The sequence below is a fragment of the Colletotrichum fructicola genome (assembly GCF_000319635.2).
Source record: "Colletotrichum fructicola Nara gc5 chromosome Unknown KSG_Nara_v1_contig02, whole genome shotgun sequence".
In the NCBI taxonomy this organism is placed as follows: domain Eukaryota; kingdom Fungi; phylum Ascomycota; class Sordariomycetes; order Glomerellales; family Glomerellaceae; genus Colletotrichum; species Colletotrichum fructicola.
The window spans coordinates 1,264,398-1,286,109 of record NW_027094052.1 but is presented as its reverse complement, the minus strand read 5'-3'; the positions used below and the strand labels follow the sequence as shown (position 1 = coordinate 1,286,109).

At 49.9% G+C, this 21,712-nt stretch overlaps 7 protein-coding genes across 7 annotated transcripts; 3 read left to right on the top strand and 4 right to left on the bottom strand.

Annotated features, from left to right (window-relative positions):
* Window positions 1–2,259: 2,259 nt before the first annotated feature.
* Window positions 2,260–3,311, bottom strand: HEM13 (Oxygen-dependent coproporphyrinogen-III oxidase; the record flags this gene model as incomplete). Its single annotated transcript, XM_032020610.1, has 2 exons — window positions 2,260–3,216; window positions 3,285–3,311. 2 exons carry the CDS (start codon window positions 3,309–3,311, stop codon window positions 2,260–2,262), a joined length of 984 nt encoding a protein of 327 aa, XP_031882125.1.
* A 4,288-nt stretch (window positions 3,312–7,599) lies between these two features.
* On the top strand, window positions 7,600–8,847 carry CGGC5_v003090 (uncharacterized protein; the record flags this gene model as incomplete). The annotated part of the gene is made up of 2 exons (XM_032032035.2): window positions 7,600–8,296; window positions 8,357–8,847. The coding sequence occupies 2 exons, from the start codon at window positions 7,600–7,602 to the stop codon at window positions 8,845–8,847; spliced, it is 1,188 nt and encodes a 395-aa protein (XP_031888656.2).
* A 312-nt stretch (window positions 8,848–9,159) lies between these two features.
* On the top strand, window positions 9,160–10,727 carry CGGC5_v003089 (uncharacterized protein; the record flags this gene model as incomplete). Its single annotated transcript, XM_032032034.1, has 8 exons — window positions 9,160–9,471; window positions 9,532–9,618; window positions 9,670–9,796; window positions 9,852–9,969; window positions 10,041–10,227; window positions 10,276–10,447; window positions 10,516–10,648; window positions 10,703–10,727. The coding sequence occupies 8 exons, from the start codon at window positions 9,160–9,162 to the stop codon at window positions 10,725–10,727; spliced, it is 1,161 nt and encodes a 386-aa protein (XP_031888654.1).
* Window positions 10,728–11,108: 381 nt separating this feature from the next.
* On the bottom strand, window positions 11,109–12,566 carry soxC (Dibenzothiophene desulfurization enzyme C; the record flags this gene model as incomplete). Its single annotated transcript, XM_032032033.1, has 4 exons — window positions 11,109–11,519; window positions 11,575–11,683; window positions 11,736–12,209; window positions 12,265–12,566. The coding sequence occupies 4 exons, from the start codon at window positions 12,564–12,566 to the stop codon at window positions 11,109–11,111; spliced, it is 1,296 nt and encodes a 431-aa protein (XP_031888659.1).
* Window positions 12,567–13,281: 715 nt separating this feature from the next.
* patA-1 (Acetate transporter protein patA) lies at window positions 13,282–14,273 on the bottom strand (the record flags this gene model as incomplete). Its single annotated transcript, XM_032032032.1, has 5 exons — window positions 13,282–13,381; window positions 13,436–13,637; window positions 13,692–13,802; window positions 13,878–14,073; window positions 14,130–14,273. The coding sequence occupies 5 exons, from the start codon at window positions 14,271–14,273 to the stop codon at window positions 13,282–13,284; spliced, it is 753 nt and encodes a 250-aa protein (XP_031888660.1).
* Window positions 14,274–15,164: 891 nt separating this feature from the next.
* sfnG-1 (FMNH(2)-dependent dimethylsulfone monooxygenase) lies at window positions 15,165–16,438 on the top strand (the record flags this gene model as incomplete). The annotated part of the gene is made up of 3 exons (XM_032032031.1): window positions 15,165–15,214; window positions 15,267–15,609; window positions 15,662–16,438. The coding sequence occupies 3 exons, from the start codon at window positions 15,165–15,167 to the stop codon at window positions 16,436–16,438; spliced, it is 1,170 nt and encodes a 389-aa protein (XP_031888661.1).
* Window positions 16,439–16,604: 166 nt separating this feature from the next.
* On the bottom strand, window positions 16,605–18,429 carry COX2-1 (Cytochrome P450 monooxygenase COX2; the record flags this gene model as incomplete). Its single annotated transcript, XM_032032030.1, has 4 exons — window positions 16,605–17,013; window positions 17,067–17,148; window positions 17,210–17,941; window positions 18,018–18,429. The coding sequence occupies 4 exons, from the start codon at window positions 18,427–18,429 to the stop codon at window positions 16,605–16,607; spliced, it is 1,635 nt and encodes a 544-aa protein (XP_031888662.1).
* Window positions 18,430–21,712: the final 3,283 nt, after the last annotated feature.

Genomic DNA, 21,712 nt, shown 5'->3' with positions numbered 1-21,712 from the left:
AAGAAACAGATGATTTGTTCGCATGGCAGAAGTTTACTTCTCCCACTGGAAGGACTGTCACTCTCCTCGGTTGCAAAGAAGGTCTGTGGGGGGAGGCCGGAAGCGCGATCGTTCACGCTTTGAAGGAGTTTTCCGGGATCAGTTGCGCCCTCTATGTAGGAAAGGTGGGGGCTTTGGCCGGGGAATACACCCCCAATGAATACATTGCCACTGGAAATGAAGCCTACTTCGACAAGGATACTTCCGTCACATGGAAAAGTCCGCTCGAAAGATCGCTCATTCGTTTCCCGGAGGTCGCTACAGGACGACTCGTAACGGTAGATTCACCACTTCGTGAAACCAAGGGATGGCTTCAAGACTGGAAAGATACGGCAACTTGGGTTGACTGCGATACTGGACACATGGCAAGAGCAGCAAACGAAGTGGGAGTTGAATTTGGGTATCTACACATTGTATCGGATAACCTGGCCGCCAAATCCAACTACGGACTTTCGTACGAGGAAATCGACGGTGTTAAGGCGAAGAGAAACAACTTGTACAAAAAGATGGAAGGGATCATCGACGTCTTTATCTCATCATGGAATTCAGAGGCAGATTTGTCTAACAGCATACACTAGATCTTACTTAGATTGGACTGAACGTAGACATTTTGGCTGAAGCTAGCCCTTACTGTGTTAAAATATTTAGACTTGCATTCATAGATGAAATTACTAGAAAAGAGGATTTTGATGCTGTGCTGCAAGTACTCCCATCGTGACTCGGAGATCCTTACGAAATTTGACCAGAGAGTCTTTCTGTCATATAGGTAAATATGTAAGATCAATTCGAGAGAAATGTAGTTGCAGCACCTCTGTGCATGTCCCATGAACGATATTTTGCACGTGCATGGTGTCGTGAGCGCCCTAGCTGCAAGCGGTTGAATTCTCCGTTCTGGGCTGAGATCCCTACGTGCTCAAGTCCAAGATTACACCTTAGTTTCGCAAGTGACTGAATCATGGCTTGATTGATGTAGCGCGCCCCTTTTATTACTAAGGTGGTCAATGAGTCTTTCACTGTTGAGACACTGACTTCAGAGGTTTAGCGGTGTCGTTGATCTATCTTTGCACCAGTGAATGTGACTAGTGAGTCTTTAATGTTTTAGTTGATCAAACGTTTTAGCGCAAGGCACCTGGATTGTTCAGTTAGTATTTGCGAGAATACGCTTCGCTACTCAGGTTCCCTTGCTTTTGGGAACAATTAAGGTTTCGTTGACATCTGGCGAGATGAGACCTCATCAATTGCTATGTTAGCCTACCGACGATGCCGAGCAGCACGAGTGGAGGGAGAAATAATAAATACTCAACTGTTGCAAGATATCTGTTGATTCCTTTCAATCACCACGCAGCCTAGTTTTACCTCCACTTCGCGCAAAGTAAGTACGCATTCCGACGTTTCTAAAAAAAGTCTGGACTGGACTGCATGTTAACACTATATGACACACAGTCGCTTTTCCTTATCACACCTAGCCAACATGCAAATTCCTTACTTCTCCATCTTGGCCACGGCCTTGCTATCTGGCCAGGCCCTCGCGGCCTGCGGTGAAGGTACCATCAACGGCAAGCCGAACTCATACCAAAGAGTGTCAAACTGCGAACTGAAACAAAACAACGTCTACTTCTGCGGTGGCTCAGGAACCTCCGTCGTTTACAAGCAGAGTCAGCTTGTCCTCCGCGCTGGGAAGGTTGACTCAACTGTCTTAGTCGCGTGTGACGGGTACGGTTTCCTGTATCACTGTTCTGCAGGCAAAACGGGAAGATTCAGACAGCCTCAGTGCAAAGGCGCGGTGTGGGAGGTAGAGAATGTCAAGGAAATTTGATGGGCTGGTTGACATAGGGAGGGGCTCTAGTAGAGTGTTGATTACATGTGATACTAGGATTGTTACGATCATCAGTAAAAGAATTCTAGAAAGCCTCAGACTGATGTGCATGCATCAAGCCACCCAAGCTATCTCTTGTATAGATCTTCCAAAGCACGTGCAGCTTGTCCCATTCCTGTCAGAATTCAAACGACTTGCCAACCATCATCAGATTGCTTCAAAAATGTACCCAGGAGGACTGTGGAGAAGGATTGAGCGTTTCATCTTTCGCAGGGCATCTAATGGCGAAAACTCCAACTAATGCAATTGCGAAGTCCCGCAAGTCGCCAGTAGCGGCCCATACCTAGTAGAGGAAATGACGATGAAAGCACCAATTTCGTCTCTTGTCAACGGCTTCGACAACCTCACACCCACTCTCGAGGACTTCTAAGCACTTCAACAAGCTTACCCTCCCGACTATCAGGGCCAGGCTCGTCAAACATGTAGAGCCACTGGGCATTGACCGGAAGACTGATGAGAATACTCTCAACCCTTGAGCCAGGCACATTCAAGCCGAAAGCTGTTCCACGATCATGAACGAGGTTAAATTCGACATATCTTCCCCTCCGAATCTGTTGCCACTGTTTCTCTTGCGCATTGAATGATAAATCCTTCCTCTTCTCCACGATCGGTACGTAGGCCGGCACTAACGCATTCATAGTTGCTTGGAGGAATGCGAAAACTTCTTCAGGATTCCCGAAGTTCTCATCGAGGTCCTCAAAGAAGATACCACCTATTCCCCGCCTTTCGCCGCGGTGTGTAATATTGAAGTACTCGTCGCACCACTTCTTGAACTTGGGATAATAACCGACGTCATGTTCATCGCACGCTGCCTTGAGGGTCGCATGAAAATGCTTCGCATCTTCCTCGAAGAGATAGCTTGGCGTAAGATCACTGCCCCCGCCGAACCAAGCGGTCTGCGCAGAGCCGTCGTGAACAGTCTCGAAGTAGCGCCCATTCATGTGAACCGTGGGTGCCATCGGATTCTTAGGATGAACGACCATGCTCAGCCCCAGCGCGTAAAATTCCAGCTCATCCGTGTCATAGACGATGTTTTTGTGGTTCTGCCGCATCTCATCGATTGCGCTACGGTTGAGCTTGCCATGGACGATGCTGATGTTCACTCCGGCCTTCTCAAAGACATGGCCATCTTGTAGGACGCATGTACGGCCGCCACCGCCACCATTAGGTCGTTGCCATTCATCCAGGCGAAATTTGGTTCCGTCAACCGCCTCCAGGGCTGAAATTATTTCTTCTTGCTTCCGTCGGATGAAATTCTCCATACGCACACGCACGGGATGCGAGCCAGAATCCTCGTCTGCCTTGAGAATCTAGTTAGTACTAGAGTGACTTCAAACGAGGGTCGTCACGCATAGTGGGATAATCTAACCATTTGAATCACCGAAGAGACAGCCATGGGGAGAGTTCCATGGTTGGCATGTGAAGTTCTTCTGAAAACCAGCAGAGAAAGCATTCTCTCACGGGATGATCGCGCCGCTATGATAGTCACATTTGAATGCCAAGATCACTTGCGTTATCAGCCCAGCCTATCACCCGCACTGAGTGGAATCCTTGTTATTGGCACAAAGCTGTTCCGGGCTTCTATTGGTCCCAATCCCTGCGATTGCGGGGTTCTTGCCCTCCTGATACTCCAGTTGGGAAGGTGTGACGGGATATTGTCAGGGGGGCTTTGGGCTAATCTTCTGAGTCCCTACAGTGGCAGATGCCTTGAATACAGAACGATAATTTATACCCGGGCAGGGCGTGTTTCTCGTTTCAAGGACTTTTGGGAATGGTCTCGCTCAGTGACGCATTTAGCTGCTGTTCTTCTGCTCATGCTATTTGAGTTTTTCTCAACATTACCTGTTCATCTACGACAAGTTGACCAATGTGATATGTGATGCCAAGAGTGTTGGAAGTCACCTCGGCATCAATAAAGGGGTGAACACCAGGGTGGTGAGCAAATCACAGTCGATGCCGCGAATGCAGTGTTACGACCCGTTATGCATGGATAACAGTTGACCGACCCACTTGGGCATCGGGCGGCTAGGACAGGACATTTGTACTGCAGGATCACGGGAACAACAGGGACTCACTCGGAACGGAAGAACTATGGTACAAAGTCACGTGACGATAAGATAAGAGATTAGATCCGAACGCCAAGGATACGGAGGCCGTACTTCACAGAGACGGGCTCCGTGTTACGGTCAGCTATCCGACAGTAGGGTCTGCTAACAGAAGCTGGGGATTGAGACGTAATAACAGTACACTTGGTCGTGGTCTGGGTCGTAGGTTGTAGGCTGTAGTAGATCGGTCTTCAGAGGCTAAGGTGATCAGTCTTAGACTCAACAAGTAATTCGCAGTGAAGGTAAGCTGAGAGTATCCGTGAGGATGAATACTAAGTTGATTGCTGAAGAGCTATGGAAGTCTGACCATGAGCCAGGCTCAGGGTCATACTATATACAAGTCTAATTCCGAACATGTTCCTTTGTACCTTGGGTCGATCTGGATCATTCTGATCCAGAATGATCGTTCGGCCCCCAAGTCGTGTTGGATCATATTGATCCAATATGATCGTTATCTTATCGTCACGTGACTTGGACCATAGTTCTTCCGTTTACCGAGTGAGTCCCTGTTGTTCCCGTGATCCTGCAGTACAAATGTCCTGTCCTAGCCGCCCGCTGCCTAAGTGGATTGGTTATCTGTTATTCCTGCATATCGGGTCGTAACACTCCGTCAGAACAAGGAACGGTAACAAGGACAAGAGGTACTGTTCAGGACTTGTATATAGTATGACCTGAGCCTGGCTCATGGTCAGACTTCCATAGCTCTTCAGCAATCAACTTAGTATTCATCCTCACGGATACTCTCAGCTTACCTTCACTGCGAATTACTTGTTGAGCCTAAGACTGATCACCTTAGCCTCTGACGACCAATCTACTATCAGCCTACGACCTACGACTCAGACCACGACCTCAGTAAACTGTTATAACGTGTCAATCCCCAGCTTCTGTTAGCAGACCCTACTGTCGGATAGCTGACCGTAACACTACACTACTTTATAGCTAGCCGCGCCTAGCGCTCATAGCTAATGTAAGGGTCTAGGACAAAGTCGATGCCATTGGTCTAGCCTACTACTACGAGTACAATGATCTTCTTGAAGAACAGGAAACAGAACCGTATCCTCCCTATTTCCTGGGCATTCTTATAACCTTGCCATTGACCTTGTCGATATTCCTGGAACCTTCTAGCGAATGCGCCATTGGATTTGGTGGGTCCAATGAGTCGTGGCTGAGGGTCTTGTCGAAGGCCGAACACCGGTCCATAGACCGTGACAGCTAAATTAATCAAGCCACTTCACGCAAGTCCCCACTGACCAGAAGGGTACTCTGCTGTTACGACCGCTACAGTTGGTCACTGTAGGCTCGTAACTATATAGTGCAGAACAGGGGACAATGACAACGGATTTGTCATTATCGAAGCTTTTGCTTTGTGCCACAGTTGGTTGCCCTGACCCGCTCGTAACATCTGCATATAGATCCTTGCTGCATGTTACGGTCAGCTATCCGACAGTAGGGTCTGCTAACAGAAGCTGGGGATTGACACGTTATAACAGTACACTGAGGTCGTGGTCTGGGTAGTAGGTCGTAGGCTGATAGTAGATCGATCGTCAGAGGCTAAGGTGATCAGTCTTAGGCTCAACAAGTAATTCGCAGTGAAGGTAAGCTGAGAGTATCCGTGAGGATGAATACTAAGTTGATTGCTGAAGAGCTATGGAAGTCTGACCATGAGCCAGGCTCAGGTCATACTATATACAAGTCCTGAACAGTACCTCTTGTCCTTGTTACCGTTCCTTGTTCTGACGGAGTGTTACGACCCGATATGCAGGAATAACAGATAACCAATCCACTTAGGCAGCGGGCGGCTAGGACAGGACATTTGTACTGCAGGATCACGGGAACAACAGGGACTCACTCGGTAAACGGAAGAACTATGGTCCAAGTCACGTGACGATAAGATAACGATCATATTGGATCAATATGATCCAACACGACTTGGGGGCCGAACGATCATTCTGGATCAGAATGATCCAGATCGACCCAAGGTACAAAGGAACATGTTCGGAATTAGACTTGTATATAGTATGACCCTGAGCCTGGCTCATGGTCAGACTTCCATAGCTCTTCAGCAATCAACTTAGTATTCATCCTCACGGATACTCTCAGCTTACCTTCACTGCGAATTACTTGTTGAGTCTAAGACTGATCACCTTAGCCTCTGAAGACCGATCTACTACAGCCTACAACCTACGACCCAGACCACGACCAAGTGTACTGTTATTACGTCTCAATCCCCAGCTTCTGTTAGCAGACCCTACTGTCGGATAGCTGACCGTAACACGGAGCCCGTCTCTGTGAAGTACGGCCTCCGTATCCTTGGCGTTCGGATCTAATCTCTTATCTTATCGTCACGTGACTTTGTACCATAGTTCTTCCGTTCCGAGTGAGTCCCTGTTGTTCCCGTGATCCTGCAGTACAAATGTCCTGTCCTAGCCGCCCGACGCCCAAGTGGGTCGGTCAACTGTTATCCATGCATAACGGGTCGTAACACCGAGCTTCCACAATGAGGGATTTGATTGTCTCAATGTCCCCACCGGAGCTTGATCTCGACAAACATTTGTGGTTCTTGCTCAGTTGTTGCCTCCCATAGTCCGACTCACGACCATTAGATCAAGTCTCTACGTAAATCCAAACGACTTGAACAGTCACTTACTCGCCATGTCCGATGGATTACAAGGACCACGTGGAATGCTGTGTCAATGGTGCTGGGATACCGTGTTCAGCAAAGAGACATTCTCACTCATGTCTGAACTACAATGGAAGCATCGATGGAATTGCGGTCGAAGATATTCCAAGGGCGATACCGAATACTGCTTCTGCGAACATGAACGTATCAGTCGAACCTTTCGCCGAAGTCTTGAGTCCATCCAAAACAGCGTCCGGGGCGGGGGCTGCATCTTTTGCTCCTTGCTAGAAGCTGCTATCACGGAGGCTGAACCGAGGGTCAGAGATGACCAAATTGGACACGTCTTCCTAGATCCCGAAGCTTCGAAAGCCGTCTGGAAGGCAAGCTACATCGAATCTACGTCGGATTTCGACGTTAGTTTCGCGCTTCCCTCTGGCTGGTGCAGCATAAGCTTTCCAAGAACAGATAGGAATTACTTTTTCCCTTCGCGACATTGTTATTTCAGGCTTTACCCCGCCGACCAGGACCTAGTTTTCCTCTCGAGACTACCTTCAATTCCAGATCAGAAGATGGTAACAACTGATAGAGAGCCAAGGAACAGACTCATAGACTCTCAATTTGGCAACTATTCTTCTCCAAATGCTCAGAGTCTAGAGGAGGAAGGGCGCGTTCTCCGCGAAAAGATACAGGACTGCGTCATAAACCACAAGCAGTGCAGAGCCACAACCACTCGGGAACAGCCTAGGCGACTTCTTCATGTCTCGGGACATACGTCCTGCCCAGTCATCAGTCTCCAAGAGCGGTCGGATACTGCTGCACAAGAGCACATCGACTATGTTTGCCTAAGCTACTGCTGGGGAGGCGACCAACCCGGGAAGTTGACGATGGATCGTCTCCCAAGGTACAAGAAGCAGATCCCAGTCTCTACCCTTTCAAAGTCAGTTATTGACGCAGCGACTATGACGTTGTCTCTGGGCTTCGAATATCTTTGGGTGGATGCGTACTGCATCATCCAGGACTCAGACAATGACATGAGTATTGAACTCGCCAAGATGGCTGCCATCTACTCAGCGGCGGTGTGCACGATATCCGTCGTGTCCGCTGCTACCGCTGGCGAAGGTTGGATGTCTCCGCGATCCAACAATGGTCTTCTGAGTCCTCCGTTGGAAGACTCTGAAGTGACGAGACTGTTTCTCTATCGGGCAGACAGTGAACAGTTACTTACACCCGAGTGTCTGATTCTCGAAATATCAGAAGCCTTTGCTCAGAAGACAGATCCTGAGCCTTTACACACCCGAGGATGGACCCTCCAAGAATCCCTACTCAGCCCTCGATTACTCTCTGTGTCGTCAGCATATAGAGGTCGCTCGACGCTGAGGTGCGCGAAACGTATTGCGCGGGCCGATGGTGGCTTCGTACACCGGACTTCCCAGCTGGCGGCATGGCCTGTCAATGATCAAGATGGAGATGAAAAGACGAAGTATATTGATAAGCCGGGCTGGGCAGTGAAGCGATGGTACGACGTTCTTTCCGAATATTCGAAAAATCGTCACCTCACTACCAAGTCAGATAAACTCACGGCCCTAGCGGGCATTGCGGCAGAGTTTATCAGGCTTCAGAATCTGGGTGTGTATGATGTCGGAGTCTACGTCGCAGGTCTGTGGTCAAAGTCCCTAGGCGTCGATCTCCTATGGAAGCCAGACATTGACTGTCAAGAACGGGGTGACTGCCATCCCATAGATGACATTTACGTGGGGCCTTCATGGTCTTGGGTCTCCAGGGATCACGCCGTAAGCTTTCGCAAGTCGACCTACGCATGGGGAGCCCAGAGCAAGATATCTTACAGAGTAGTCCCAAAGGACTTGCGAAACCCGAATGGCGCATTGCAGTATGCGGAGCTGACAATAGTGTGTGGCGCTGCCGAATGGCCAGCGGCGTGTGTGCCTAAATCTGAAATCGACGATAGACCGTACACCCACGACAGAAACGGAACTGTATGGTATCTAGATCTCGCGACTGTTGAACCGTACAACACACCTCACTTTGTGGGAATAGTAGTGCAACAAGTGGATAGGAAGCAGGAGAATAAGAAGAATCCTGCTGTTGATCTTTTTGGCCCGACGCTGTACAGGCGTGTGGGCATGTTCGAAAGTGGCCGGGCGGCGTATAAGCAAGACAGACCAGAGAAGAAGTTCATAATTATCTAGAAGTAATGTATTGATTTGATGACTTGCTGTTGTTAATTATACGCTGATGGAGAAGGAGAATGTGGTGGGTGCCGGGCTCGGGGAGTTCGGCGATATGAGTGAAATGATCCATGGATGTGGCTGGCATTTTCGGGAGTGGCGCAGTCAATGGGGCCTGCACAGTGTCAAAGCACGCGATAGCACCCCGCATGCACGCGATACCGCCGACCGCGGGTCCGAGAGTCTATGACAAATCCATCTCTCAACATCAACCAAGAGTTCACCTTCACTCCGATAAACCACAACTAGACGGTTTTCGGTAAGTCAGTAACAATGGCATCTCAAACGGATCTCGAAAGCCAAAGGAAGGCGACCGACGAGCGCACGCCGCTTCTCGGAGCCTCGGCCGAGGATGAGGAGGCGACTCGTCCACCTCCAGCATACCAGGATCGGAGGGCCGACGATAACGAACACGACGAAAACCAGGACCCAGAGCAGGTTTACCTCATTGCGCCGAGTCCTGATGAGGAAGAGAAACCTAAGCGTACGACTGGATGGTGGCTATGGAGAGGATTTTGGGCTGTTCTAGCCATCTTCGTCTTGGCTGTTTTCATTAAAGGGTGGGTTGACGCGAAGGATACGTATGTGAGTGAAACGAACAGCCCACATCGCGATGAAGCTAGTCCAGCTGACAGTCAGACCTAGTTTGATCTTGGAAAGGCACTCAAGAGAGCCCTGGGCGGTGGCTTGAGCGGCGCTGCTGCCATGGTTCTGCAAGTTTTGACGCTTATGGTATGCCCTCATGTTTATTGGTTATGAGGATATGCCCTGACATCTTGACAGCCTCTTCGTACGATTATGAACTACCAGTATCGCTTTGGCACTGGATTCCGAACTGCTACGGCGACTCTCTACCATGACGGAGGCCTCGGTCGATATTACCAGGGACTTGGCGCTGCCCTTATTCAGGGTATGTCTCCAGATTGAAGCTTTCCATGCAATCACTTGTGACTTACAATTACCAGGCCCCGTCTCCCGTTTCGGTGACACGGCAGCGAATGCCGGTATTTTGGCTCTTCTCGAGTCAAACTCGTTCTTGAACCAGCTCCCAACGCTCATCAAGACCGTCTTTGCTTCGCTTTGGTAGGCAACTTCCGCTCAGGATTGGATTCTTGATCATGTTATCATAATAGTCTACTGACCCTTTGTTGAAGCGCCGCCGCTTTCCGCATGATTCTGACTCCTATTGACACTCTCAAGACTACACTCCAGGCACAAGGTGCGAAGGGCACTGCCATTCTTCGCCAGCGTGTCAAAACCAACGGCATCGGAAGTCTGTGGTGGGGAGCGTTCGCGACTGCTGCGGCTACCTTCGTTGGACACTACCCGTGGTTTGGAACCGTGAGTTTCGCTGTTGTCAGTACCTACGTCCCTTGCTGACCTTCGCAGTACAACTACCTCACCGCCAATATTCCCGAGCCTGACAAGAGCGATATCTTCGTTTGGCTTCTTCGTCTCGCCTTCATCGGCTTCTGCGCTTCTATTGTGTCTGACACTGTGTCAAACTCACTGAGAGTTGTGAAGACGTATCGCCAGGTCAATGACACCAAGATCTCTTACAGTAAGATCACTTTCATGTGTCTTCGCAGGACCATGAGGAACGTCCACTAACTGAATACCCCACAACAGCGAAAGCAGCGAAGAATGTCATCGAGAGAGACGGCGTGCTCGGCTTCCTCGGCCGTGGCCTCAAGACTCGCATCCTGGCCAATGGCTTGCAGGGTGTTCTGTTCTCAATTCTCTGGAAGCTCTTCCTTGACCTGTGAGTTGCCTCACACTGGGTATTGACTTGGATGCATTTACTGATGTTTCGTAGTTGGGAGAAGAAGACTAGCTCTTGAGAGTAGACCAGGGTATTGTATAGTGCAATAAGGCCTTGACCAGTGCTACTCGGAGACATGGGGCCTATTTCGATCGCTCTCACCAAACGCCTCGTTCTCGGCATGGAAGTTGGTAATCGACTTGTTGCATGGTCTCCGTCAGATCTCCAGAGTCTCAGACAATACGTAACTGGCTACCTTGCAGTTACTAGCTTACATAGATTTTGATTGTTACTGTTCGTGCAAGATCTTCTAACCTGTAATGGTTAGTTTCGGGCGCAAAGGCGTAGTGCATTACTGTTGTCTTTACAGCGAATGAAAAAACTGCCTACGTTTTCTTGCGGCAACGTGTTCCTCATCTGGATGTATTCTTCTGGCCAAATCTATCTAGAATACTACTTCTCATGTGTACCAAGTAGGCTCAGGAATCTCGCCCAACAGCTGATATCTTCCAAGCTCCCGGTTCTTGTACGCAACAGGGTCATGCAAGGAGTGCGTTCGGATGTCTCTCCAGAATCTGTCCAGACCAACCTTGAACCCAGTGGCCTTCGCGCCAGTGACCTCGAAGATACCCGATGTTACTCTCAGGCCGGTGTCAGTGGCCGTGACCTTAACACTTGCAACCCACTCAGCGGCCTCTCCTCTCTCTTGTGCGGTGAGCTTTGCCCTGGCGGTAGGATCGCCAGAGTACTTGTACACATTGTCAATCTCTTCGCCAGCCTTATCGGCCAGCGCCGTGGCAGCACGAAGATGAGCCAGGAAGTTGCCATACGTAGACAGAATGTAGAATTCATCTTCCGCCTTGTCCTTGTTCTGAATCGGAATCGCATCAGCAACCGCATTTTATCAGCAGGGCTCGTGGACTTACGTCTCCACCAAAGGGCCAAGCCCGAGTGTTTTTTCTGGTATACGCCGAAGCAAAGTCTAGTGCTCCCCATGCGATGCCGATATAAAAGTTGCTGAAGACGAGCTGAATGCTATAGAAATTGTCAGCAGCTGAATGTTATGCAACGGATTAGACTATCTCACGTTGGTAAAAGCAAGGAGGCAAATGGAATCTTGAGAATCGCGGGATCAGGCTTCTTCTCGGCGGCGTTCCATCCCAGAGCATCAGCCCAAGGGGCTTTGACGTTTTCGATCTTGACGCTTCCGGACTCACTGAGTCGCAGACCGACATTGTCCCAATTGTGTGAGAAGATGATGCCTGGCTGATCTGTCTTCACAATGGCGTAAAGATGGTCCTCGGTTCCCTCCAAAACACCCTCGAGCACTGTTAAGTCAGAGATGACACCGCCGGTGTTGAAGTTCTTGAAGCCGTTGAAGACCACAGTGTCGCCATCTGAAGTGATCTTATGGTCGCTGTCGCGAGGGTTGACAGCGCCCCCCACGAAATAATTGTTGGAGATGATGAGGTCCTGGGTACGGTCTGCCTGCTCTGGACTTCCGATCACATTTGCGGTAGTTGACCAAAGCAGATGGTAACCAAGGAGCATTCCGATGGATCTAGCTCAGTTGGTTAGATGCTTAGAATGTCGGCTTCCCGAGCCATGGCACTTACCCATCGCCCTTGGCAACTTCTCGGATCACCTTGTATCCCACGCTCCATGATTGCTCGCCACCACCATACTTCTTCCAGCCGAGAACCTTTAACAGACCGGAGTGCTTCAAAAGGGCGATTTCTGCGCGAGGTGATTTGTTTTCCTTCTCTCGAACGGCTGCATCTTGAGCCAAGACTGATGCGACGTCTTTGGCTCGCTGCAGCCAGCTGCTCTCGTCTGTTGGAAGACTGGACCACTTCGCCTTGAACTCATCGTAGACGCTAGGATCCGTCGACGGGACGGAACGAGCGTTGCTTGTCATTTTCGCAGTGGAAAAACACAGGTTCGGACGGATGAAAAATAAAGCGCTCGTACGGCGAAATACGTAGTAAGATATAACAAAGTATTGATGATATCCCAATGCAACGCAAATCACTTCATGAACATGCACGTCGAGCTTCGAAAACGCGTCTCTTATCACTTGTTGAGCACATATTGAACCCCTCATCTCTTTAGTGAATGCCACAGGATAATGAGATGCCGGCTCCGACTGACGCTCTCGCGCAACGCTCCACACCTATGTTGTGATATGTCGCCATCGAACCCAAAGCCGAGCTACCCATAGCTCCCCACACTAGCTCGAAGACACCCCACGTCAGAGATAACGCTTCATGCAGGGACAGAGTTACTGCGGCCGGGAGACTTTCTGGGACCCATGTTCTGAAGCTCCGGCTAAATGGATATGAGCTCATTATGGTGGGTATGGGGCTATCCATAGAATCTGGTAGGTTCACTTGATCAAGATAAATATGTCGTCATTCATAAGATATTCGAGTGACTAACGAACGATGCGACCGAATTTTATTACAGTTTGGCAGATACTTCCATCTACAAGACACAAGGTATGCAAACCCACTGTTATTGTGCCCACCGTTCAGCTGGGAGAAACAAGATCCCCATCATGCAACACCCCAGGTTTAGTCTACGTGTTTGTCCATCGGGGTCTCCTGAGACTTGACATGTCTTAAATTTTACGACTATTCAACCTTCTTTCTAGTCTTAGGGAAGTACTGCGACGTGTCTCCCAATGGTAGTTCAACGAGAGAATCCTTCAGCAGCAGGTGAAATGTCAAGTACCTAGAAGCAGTAGCATCATTAGTGGAAGTTGTGTAGATAGAATAAAAGTCTTACCATCCGACAAGGCCTGCGAGAAATGCAAACACTCCTCCGGACTTCTTGAGACCGACAGCGGCAGTGGCGTGGCCGTCTGCTAAAGCGAAGTAGCTTGCAGCAACAAGTACGAAACACAACTCGACGAAAATGAAGATGAGGATGTAAACTACGTTCGTTGGGAGAGTCGCGACCAGGTACGCCAAGACGAAGACCGACCAGACTGGAGAAAGACAGATGTCAGATGTTTTCTTCCCAAAAACGGATTGGCACCTACTGATCATGAAAAGACCAAGAGCATTGTTGAGCTGTTTTGTGTCATCACCGTAGGCTGCAGCAACTCCAAACGAGGGAGTTAGGATGGCACCGTATCCCGCGTAAAACAGTCCTTCAGATCGTGTTAGATGATTCATCGAACCTGCATGGCGAATCGCGTGTGTATGTCGATTTTGAACGAACTTACCAAAGGCACTGAAAACACTGTAGCCAAAGCCATTTCCGCCCGTAAGCTCCCACTGGGCCGAGATGAAGAGCCCAAAAGCAGCGAGGAAGAAGAAGTTTGCGATGTAGACGTTCGTAGTTGTGACTCCTCTCCACTCCATCAAACTCAGCGAAAGTGTCGTCAGTGTCGTCGAAAAGGCCCCGATGGGTAGCGAAGTCTGAGTAACGTATCGTTAGCTAGAGTAGCTCCATTGAGCTGAAAACCTAGACTTACAGCAGCTGTAGGCAGAGGCCGCGGTGCCGAAAACCTCGGATAGCTCAAATGGACGGTCTGCGACCTTTCCAGAGCCGGCTCGGGCCTGACGGTCTCAATTGCTTTCTCGCTCGTCCCATTTTGAACCGATGAGTGAATAGACATGTTGACCTAAAGGAGTAGCAGAAAGAAGGAGGATGGTGAAGCTGAGTTGAAGTCTCGAAAGTGACGAAGACTCCAGATTATTGGATCACTCATACGAAGTCCAACTTGAAGGCATACTTGAACTAGAGCCCGACAGCGCAGTGTCCGAAAAAAATGAAATTGAGTTTATCTGCGTATCCCTGTCTGCTGAACGCAACCTTGCGAATCAGACGCATCTTCGGCAGTTGAACTAAAATAAAGTTCGCAGATCTAAGGAGAATCACACCTCGCGCAATCCGTTGGAGAAATGGGGTCTTCGAAACGTGGGGAAAGCTCCAATGGGCTGGGATCTGCCAGTCTCGTCATTCTGTCAACAATGATGCAATTGCCTCAGAAGATGGAGTAATTTGATACACGCACCACACTTCTTACGATCGAATGTGCTGTTATTCGTCGTAGCCCGCCTAAGCTGGGGTTATCTGAGCTTTGACGTGCATCGTCTGGTTGCACTGGAGATCACGACAGAGCTGCTATGATGTTGACATTCGACCGGACCTTCCAAGATTACGCGGATTTCAACCAATTAATTAAATCGAGCAAACTCTCTCAGAACCTTTGATACATCTCGGCAGAGCGGAATGGCAGATCTCTCGTCCCAATTATCGGGGTAAACAGATCGGCCCCCAATGCCCACATCCCATTGCCTTCAAAGCTGCAAGGGCGCACGCACCTTTGTCGCTCATGCAACACACGTTCGTGATTCTTGCATTCCATCTGGCCGGGACACTTAGCCTCGAAAACAACTGGTTCACCTTTCAACTTCAGTTTCGAGACGTCTTGCGCCTTTTTTGCTGAACATCTTTGGTCTACACCCACATTGCGACCTTTCACTTAGATACCTATCAAGACAACATGGCCCAGCCGCACCCTCTCAACACCGACCCTGACCGTCTGAAGTTCGCGTACGTACTGCCTTTTACGAGATTAAGATAACTTAGCTGACTAGCCTCTCAGCTATTGGGTACCAAACGTCTCAGGCGGCTTGATTATTAGCAAGATCCCTCAAAGGACAAATTGGGACCTCGCCAGCAATATCAAGTACGCCAAAGCCGCGGAGAATGCAGGCATCGAATACGGCCTCACTCAAATTCGGTTCACGGCGTCTTACGGAGCCGCGAATCAACACGAGTCTGTCTCATTTTCCCAGGCCATTCTCCAAGGCACAGACACCATCAAGCTCATCGCTGCCATCCTCCCGGGTCCATGGAACCCCACCGTTGCTGCTAAGCAGATCGCCAGTATCGACCATTACAGTAACGGCAGAATCGCCGTTAATCTGGTATCAGGTTGGTTCAAGGTAGGTTTCCTCGAACCGCAAATCGAAATGATTGATGCTAACGCCTTTTCAGGGCGAGTTCACGGCTGTGGGTGAGTGGTGGCTTGAGCACGCAGAGCGATACCGCCGCACCAATGAGTTCATTCGCTGCCTGAAGGGTATCTGGACCGCGCCCGAAGACACCGGCTTCACGTTCGCAGGCGACTTCTACCGCTACAGAGACTACAGGCTCAGCCCGAAGCCGGTACAGAAGCCCCACCCGGAGATCTTCCAAGGTGGCAACAGTGACGATGCTCGCAACAACGGCGCCGAGGTCAGCGACTGGTATTTCATGAACGGCAATGACCTAGACGGTTTCCGTGACCAAATTGCAGACGTGAAGGCTCGGGCGGCCAAGGTTGGGCGTGAGAACGAGGTGCGATTCGCCGTCAATGGCTTCGTCATTGTTCGCGAGACGGAGGAAGAGGCTGTTCGGGTGTTGCAAGAGATCCAGGGCAAGGCTGACAAGGAGGCCGTCAATGCCTTCCGCGACGCCGTTCAGCAGGCTGGAGCTAGCACTTCGAACAAGACGGGAATGTGGGCTAACAGCAAGTTTGATGACTTGGTCCAGTACAATGACGGCTTCAAGACGAAGCTTATCGGAACGAAGGAACAGGTTGCAGAGCGTCTGGTGCTGTTAAAGAGTCTGGGGATCAACTTGGTGCTCACTGCGTTCCTCCATTACGATGAAGAGATTGAACAGTTTGGGAGAGACGTTGTCCCATTGGTAAGACAGTATGAGAAGGAAGGTCGGGGAAAGGATGCGAGCTTTGAGATCGAGAGAACTGGGGACGTGTACAAGAAGAGGTAAATTGATGAAACGTTTATACTGAACGAATCTTATAGTTAGGTTTCTAATTGTCATGCCCCAAAATTTATCATTCTACGTGGGGAAGATGTGCATTATGATGACCTTGCTGTTCCAACAAATGTCCTTGAACATGTCCAAGCCAATGAGTAATTAATTGAAAAACGCCCTAAACCTTCAGCTCATTTCTGATGGCATTGTAGCCTTCCAACAGAGTTTGCGCTCTTTCGGAGCTTCTAACCTTGAACTGCATTGGAAATGGCAGTGGTTCTAAGATCACGTTCGAGTTCGTAGCCTCCGTGTCGAAGGTCACGTCTTTACCGGTCGCAGGGCATTTCTTCAGACTCATGTCGAAGGCCCAGCAGACAGCGGCTCCCGCGACGAACATCTCATCGTCCACGAGGTTCTGGCCGAGGCAAGTTCTTCGTCCCCAGCCAAATGTGTGCATGCCCACGCCATCCCTGAAATTGGGATAACGGCTCAGGGGTTCTTGATACGTCGGGAAGCCCGGTTCTAGGTATCGATCGGGTCGGTAGTGGTCAGGGTCAGGATACTTTTCGCGGACACGGTTGATATTCCTGAAGAAAGGATCATCAATACAGCTCCCCAAAACGGATAGACATGGACTTACCATTCACAAGCAAGAATGATGGTGCCCTTCTCAATTTTGACACCGTTGAACTCCGACTCTTGTTCGCATTGATGTGGAACACCTTCAAATTGGTTAGCAGCTGCTTTGCATGGACACAGCCTTAGGAAATGAAATTGCATTACCAAGAGGAACACCGGATCTCCAGCGGAGTGTCTCCTTCAAGCAAGCCCTCACCGTCGGAAGCTCTGCGAAATCGTCCCTGGTCGGCATCCGATCACCGCAAACCCTGTCGATCTCATCTTGGCACTTCTTCAGCCATTCAGGATGAAGCGCCATGCACATCAAGAAGAACTGCATGGGTCCAGAGATCGTCACTACCCCTACAAGGCTTTGGAAGCCAAGCATGCAGGCCGCAAAGTCTTCATCCTTTTCACTTTGCATTAGGGTCTCATTGCCTGCCTTCTGCAACTGCTCGAAGTATCGGTATGTCCAGGTATCGCTTGGCAGCTCGCTTCTGCGGTATCGTGCCTTGGCAAGGCGGAACGATCGCAGCCACCATGCGCGCTGGTTCTTCTCCCGCGCCACCTCGTGGTTGCGCCAGGGGTTGTACCGTATGAGGTCGCCAAGGTGCCACAGCGGGGTCATGGTGTTGACCACAGGGCCAGACACTGACATTTGTGTCAGTGTTGCGATGGCGCTGTCACCGTACGCCTTGCCGAGGGAGGCGTCATCCCAAGCAAGGCGGCTGATGATCCGCCCCGTTAGCTCGCGGGTGTTACCGTGAAACTTTTCAGGGTCCAGCAGCAGTGTGACAAGCCAGCGCTTGACTTCATTTTCGATGTGGCCGTAGAAGTGCTGCTGGTGTGCTGCAGCCATTGCGGCATGGACCCATTTGCGTTGGAATTTCCAAGTGTCTGGTCAGGTGAAGCTCAGTCAGCTTCTAATCTTACTCCTTGATAGTGTCGCGACTGATGAAAGCCCACCACTTACCATGCCGATCCATCAATGCAGAGTAGGCAGGTCCCAGTTTGTGGTCAATCAGAGCCCGGATCTGTGGTCTGCCGGCGAAATTGTTACCATTCTTGACGAGAAGCTCTTGAGCCATCTCTTCGTCGGAGATGATAACAAACTTCTGGCCAAGCATGCTGGTCTGGTAGATTGGACCGAACTCATCAGCCCATTCTTTCAGCTTCAGCCACATAGCAAATCTGGGTAAGTCATGAACACGACCGACGATGGGATACTGTTTGGGACCAGGGAACCTGGCAGACTTCTTGGGGCCTTTGGCATCGTGTGTCGACGCTTTGCTAGACCATCCAGATAATCGGCGAAGAGAGGAAAAGAGGAAGCCTGGCACCACGAGGATGCCCAGGTAGAATATGACCAGAGCAAAATTGTCCATCTCTCTGAAGAGAAGTCTTGTGTATGCAGTCTGGGCTGGTAGCGACGATATGAAGAAGCAAGGTGCGCCTTTGCGAGACAGAGAGAGCGCGGTCTTGAACCTAGATATACAAGCTGGAGGATCGTCATCCGCAGGGCGAGACCGTTTCCAAGGAGCTGGGTGGGCTATGGAGCACCCACTCGCGCGCGTTTACACAATGTCACCTACCCTGTCTCTCGTCTGATGCCTAGCTGCCTGCTGAACCTCTGTGCCGCATCTGGTTTCGTAAGTGGCATCCACTGAACATTGTATACACGACCGGTGAAGTGGTATGGAGTCGCTGATCTTGACTGTACCGGGCATATCTGTTCTGGACCCGTTCCTCAGATCCACATGTCCAGCAATACCACCCTCCGTTGTTCATAAGCTAGGAATGCAGGGAAACCGCTCGGCCCAATGGTGCATCCTATGGATGACTAGATTCTGCGAAGGGGATGATGCCTTGGCCCGAGCTGATGCGAGCATCATAAACGAAAAGCCTTGCAACACCCCCCACCAGCTGAGCCGACACGATGGTGCATGTCTCAAAAGCACAGCGGAAGACATTTGGTGACTGATCCGAAGGATGGTGCGCAGGGATGGCCATCCAGATAATATGCGCCTGAGCCAATACAGTAATACTGTCGATTTTAGGATGACGATCTGTGATCAATTTTCCACATCAGGGAACATGTTGCATGAGTCCGCGAGGGCAGAAAACAACAGTTTTGGTTATATTCCGGCATGTCAGTCTCGCTGCCCTAGAGGAAAAAGCTTGTAAGCATTTGGCAAATTGATTGTAACCAAGATTTGCTATCGGATTGTGAAAAAGCGTGTATTCCGCTTACGAGACCATGTATGAGAAAAAAGGTGCCTGCTCATTCAGAGACAGGTGGTGTACGACCTTGCAGATGCCTGCTTCAGACTAGACATGAATTCAGTCAGCGAGAGAGACACCTTGCTGCAGGGAGGCTCCGAAACCTGGACATAGACTGGGCCTTCAATCGTCGAATCCGAGGATGGATGGCGAGCTTACATGCATCCCTTTCGCCGCAAGTGGGTCGTTCCAACGGGGCTCGTACGAGCTGGTGACTTCATGGTACCTCTACGCCTCTTTGAAATACGGCTCGTCATATTTGAGATTAGATGCTGATTTTGGGGCTAGTTGGTAAGTTAAGCTAGGCAAATGTGTTTCCCTGAGATGGGATGACAGGTGCAGGCAAAACGAATCGGAGGGCTACTCGACGCCGAGTATGACATCGGGCGCGATGCCACGGACCGCACTTAGCTGTCACATTCATCTGAAAGCCCAGGGATGAATGCGGGGAACCAAATACCAGTTGAAAAACGTAAGGGCATTCTTTCGGTCTGTGACCCCAACTCCGGACAGATCGGTGGGGAAGTCCGGACGGGTGGGGCCGACGCCGGATCTTCATAAGCGTCTTACGGAATAAGCTTCCATACTGGTTCAACAGATGGTGGCGTTAAACCGGTCAAGCCACCCTCCCACACAACCAACGTCTTTTTCGATGTCGTTGTTCTGAAACTGTAATCGCTCAATGGTGTGGGAGAGAGATGGGATGGCACTCGTTGCTGATCTCCACTATCCAATGCAGCCACAGTTTGAATAAGGCTCCCCAGTGGCTAGCAAGGAGTAAGCTGGTTGTCAATATCGGCCCCCACGGTTGATCATTTCGGGTCCGAGAGATACCTCATCGACAACGAGGTGATTGAGCACATAACACGTTGCTGCATTTTTTAAAAGAGATGGTGTGACGCTGCAAAGCCTGGAATGTCCGCCAAAATATCACCAAGTCCACTCTTCGTTCGATCAAAGAGCCTCGATCATATTCGGGGAACCAATTACAGCAAATCGAAATCATGTAATAAGCATCAGCACATCAAACGAGATGTCTTGCAGCTTAGAGACTTGACTTTCTGTTTCTGACCTTGATGATTGGATGTCCGTGTCCTCTGAAGTATCTTTCCAGCTCAGATGAGCAGGCTTCGGCGACACGTCCAGCAATCGACTGACCAAGGTTGTCTTGGAATCGAATGATCGAGATATCATCCGGTACCTTTCGGTCCCGAACGGCGTGTCATAGTAAGACATGCAGCCTGCAGTCAAGACAATGGGAGACAGCACCCGATACCTAAAGTGCTAAGATAGGCGTTGAAGGGCTTCGGGCCTCGCTTTTTCGCCTTTCAGTCTCACTCGTTTGCCGAGCCCACTATTCTTACAAACGCTGTTGGTGGCAATTGTCTCAAAGATAAGCCTTACAGATGCTTGTCAGTTGGAAAGGGGAAGAGTGATGGGGATTCCTGGGCCAAGAAAGATACACTCTATTTATGCATAACTCATTAACCTATGCATTCTGATTATACATATAACCTTCCGTGCAGTTCAGGCTTAATATGACCCCTTTTTATAGATACAAGGACTACATTAGTCAGAAACATGCACACATCAATCAAGCAATGAACGAAATGATCGCTAGCTATACTGTTGGCCGGCAACTAGCTACTAGGTCTTTGAAGGAGAAACTCAGAAAGCCATACTCGGCAGTCAGCTACAAGACCAAAGAGACAATATGTAAGCCGGCGCTTTTAGCGAACGACTCATTGAGTCCCTAGATGGATTGGATGGGTTGTCTATCAGGTGATGACATTCTACATGGAATCCAGGCGTCGCCTGAGTAGACCTGACAAATTCCGCTTGTTAATAGTAGCCATAGAAGCGGCAGCCAGCTTAGCCACTACAGCACTGGTGGTCGCAACGAACGTCCTTGGTTGGGGCATCAGTAACACTGACATGGGAGAAATAAGGTATGTAGAATAACTCACGTTGCCGACAGTAGTTCTAGACGGGCCAAGGGAACGGTCGAAGCCCTTTGCCTTGCAATCCTTGTTCAGTTCTTCAGCAATACCGCTTGGGAAGCAGTTGCAAATAGAGCCGGTGCAGTACGTGATTGTTGAGGAGCATCTTTGACCCATAACGCCAGCTGCAAGCAGCGTGAAAAGGAATTTGGAAAGTTGCATAGTGCAGTTTGTTGAGATGTAGGTGTAGATGATTGAGATGATTGATTGCTGTTAGTGTAGGCACAGAAACAGTAAAGATGATCGAAATCCTGGGCTACTTATACCTGCGAAGCCATCAACTGGTTCCGCCTATTCTAGGGCTTTGAGACCAAGACACTGTAACAACGGATGATTGACGAGACCTGGCAATTTACCCGACGGTCCTACCGAGTAAGGATGTCTCCAG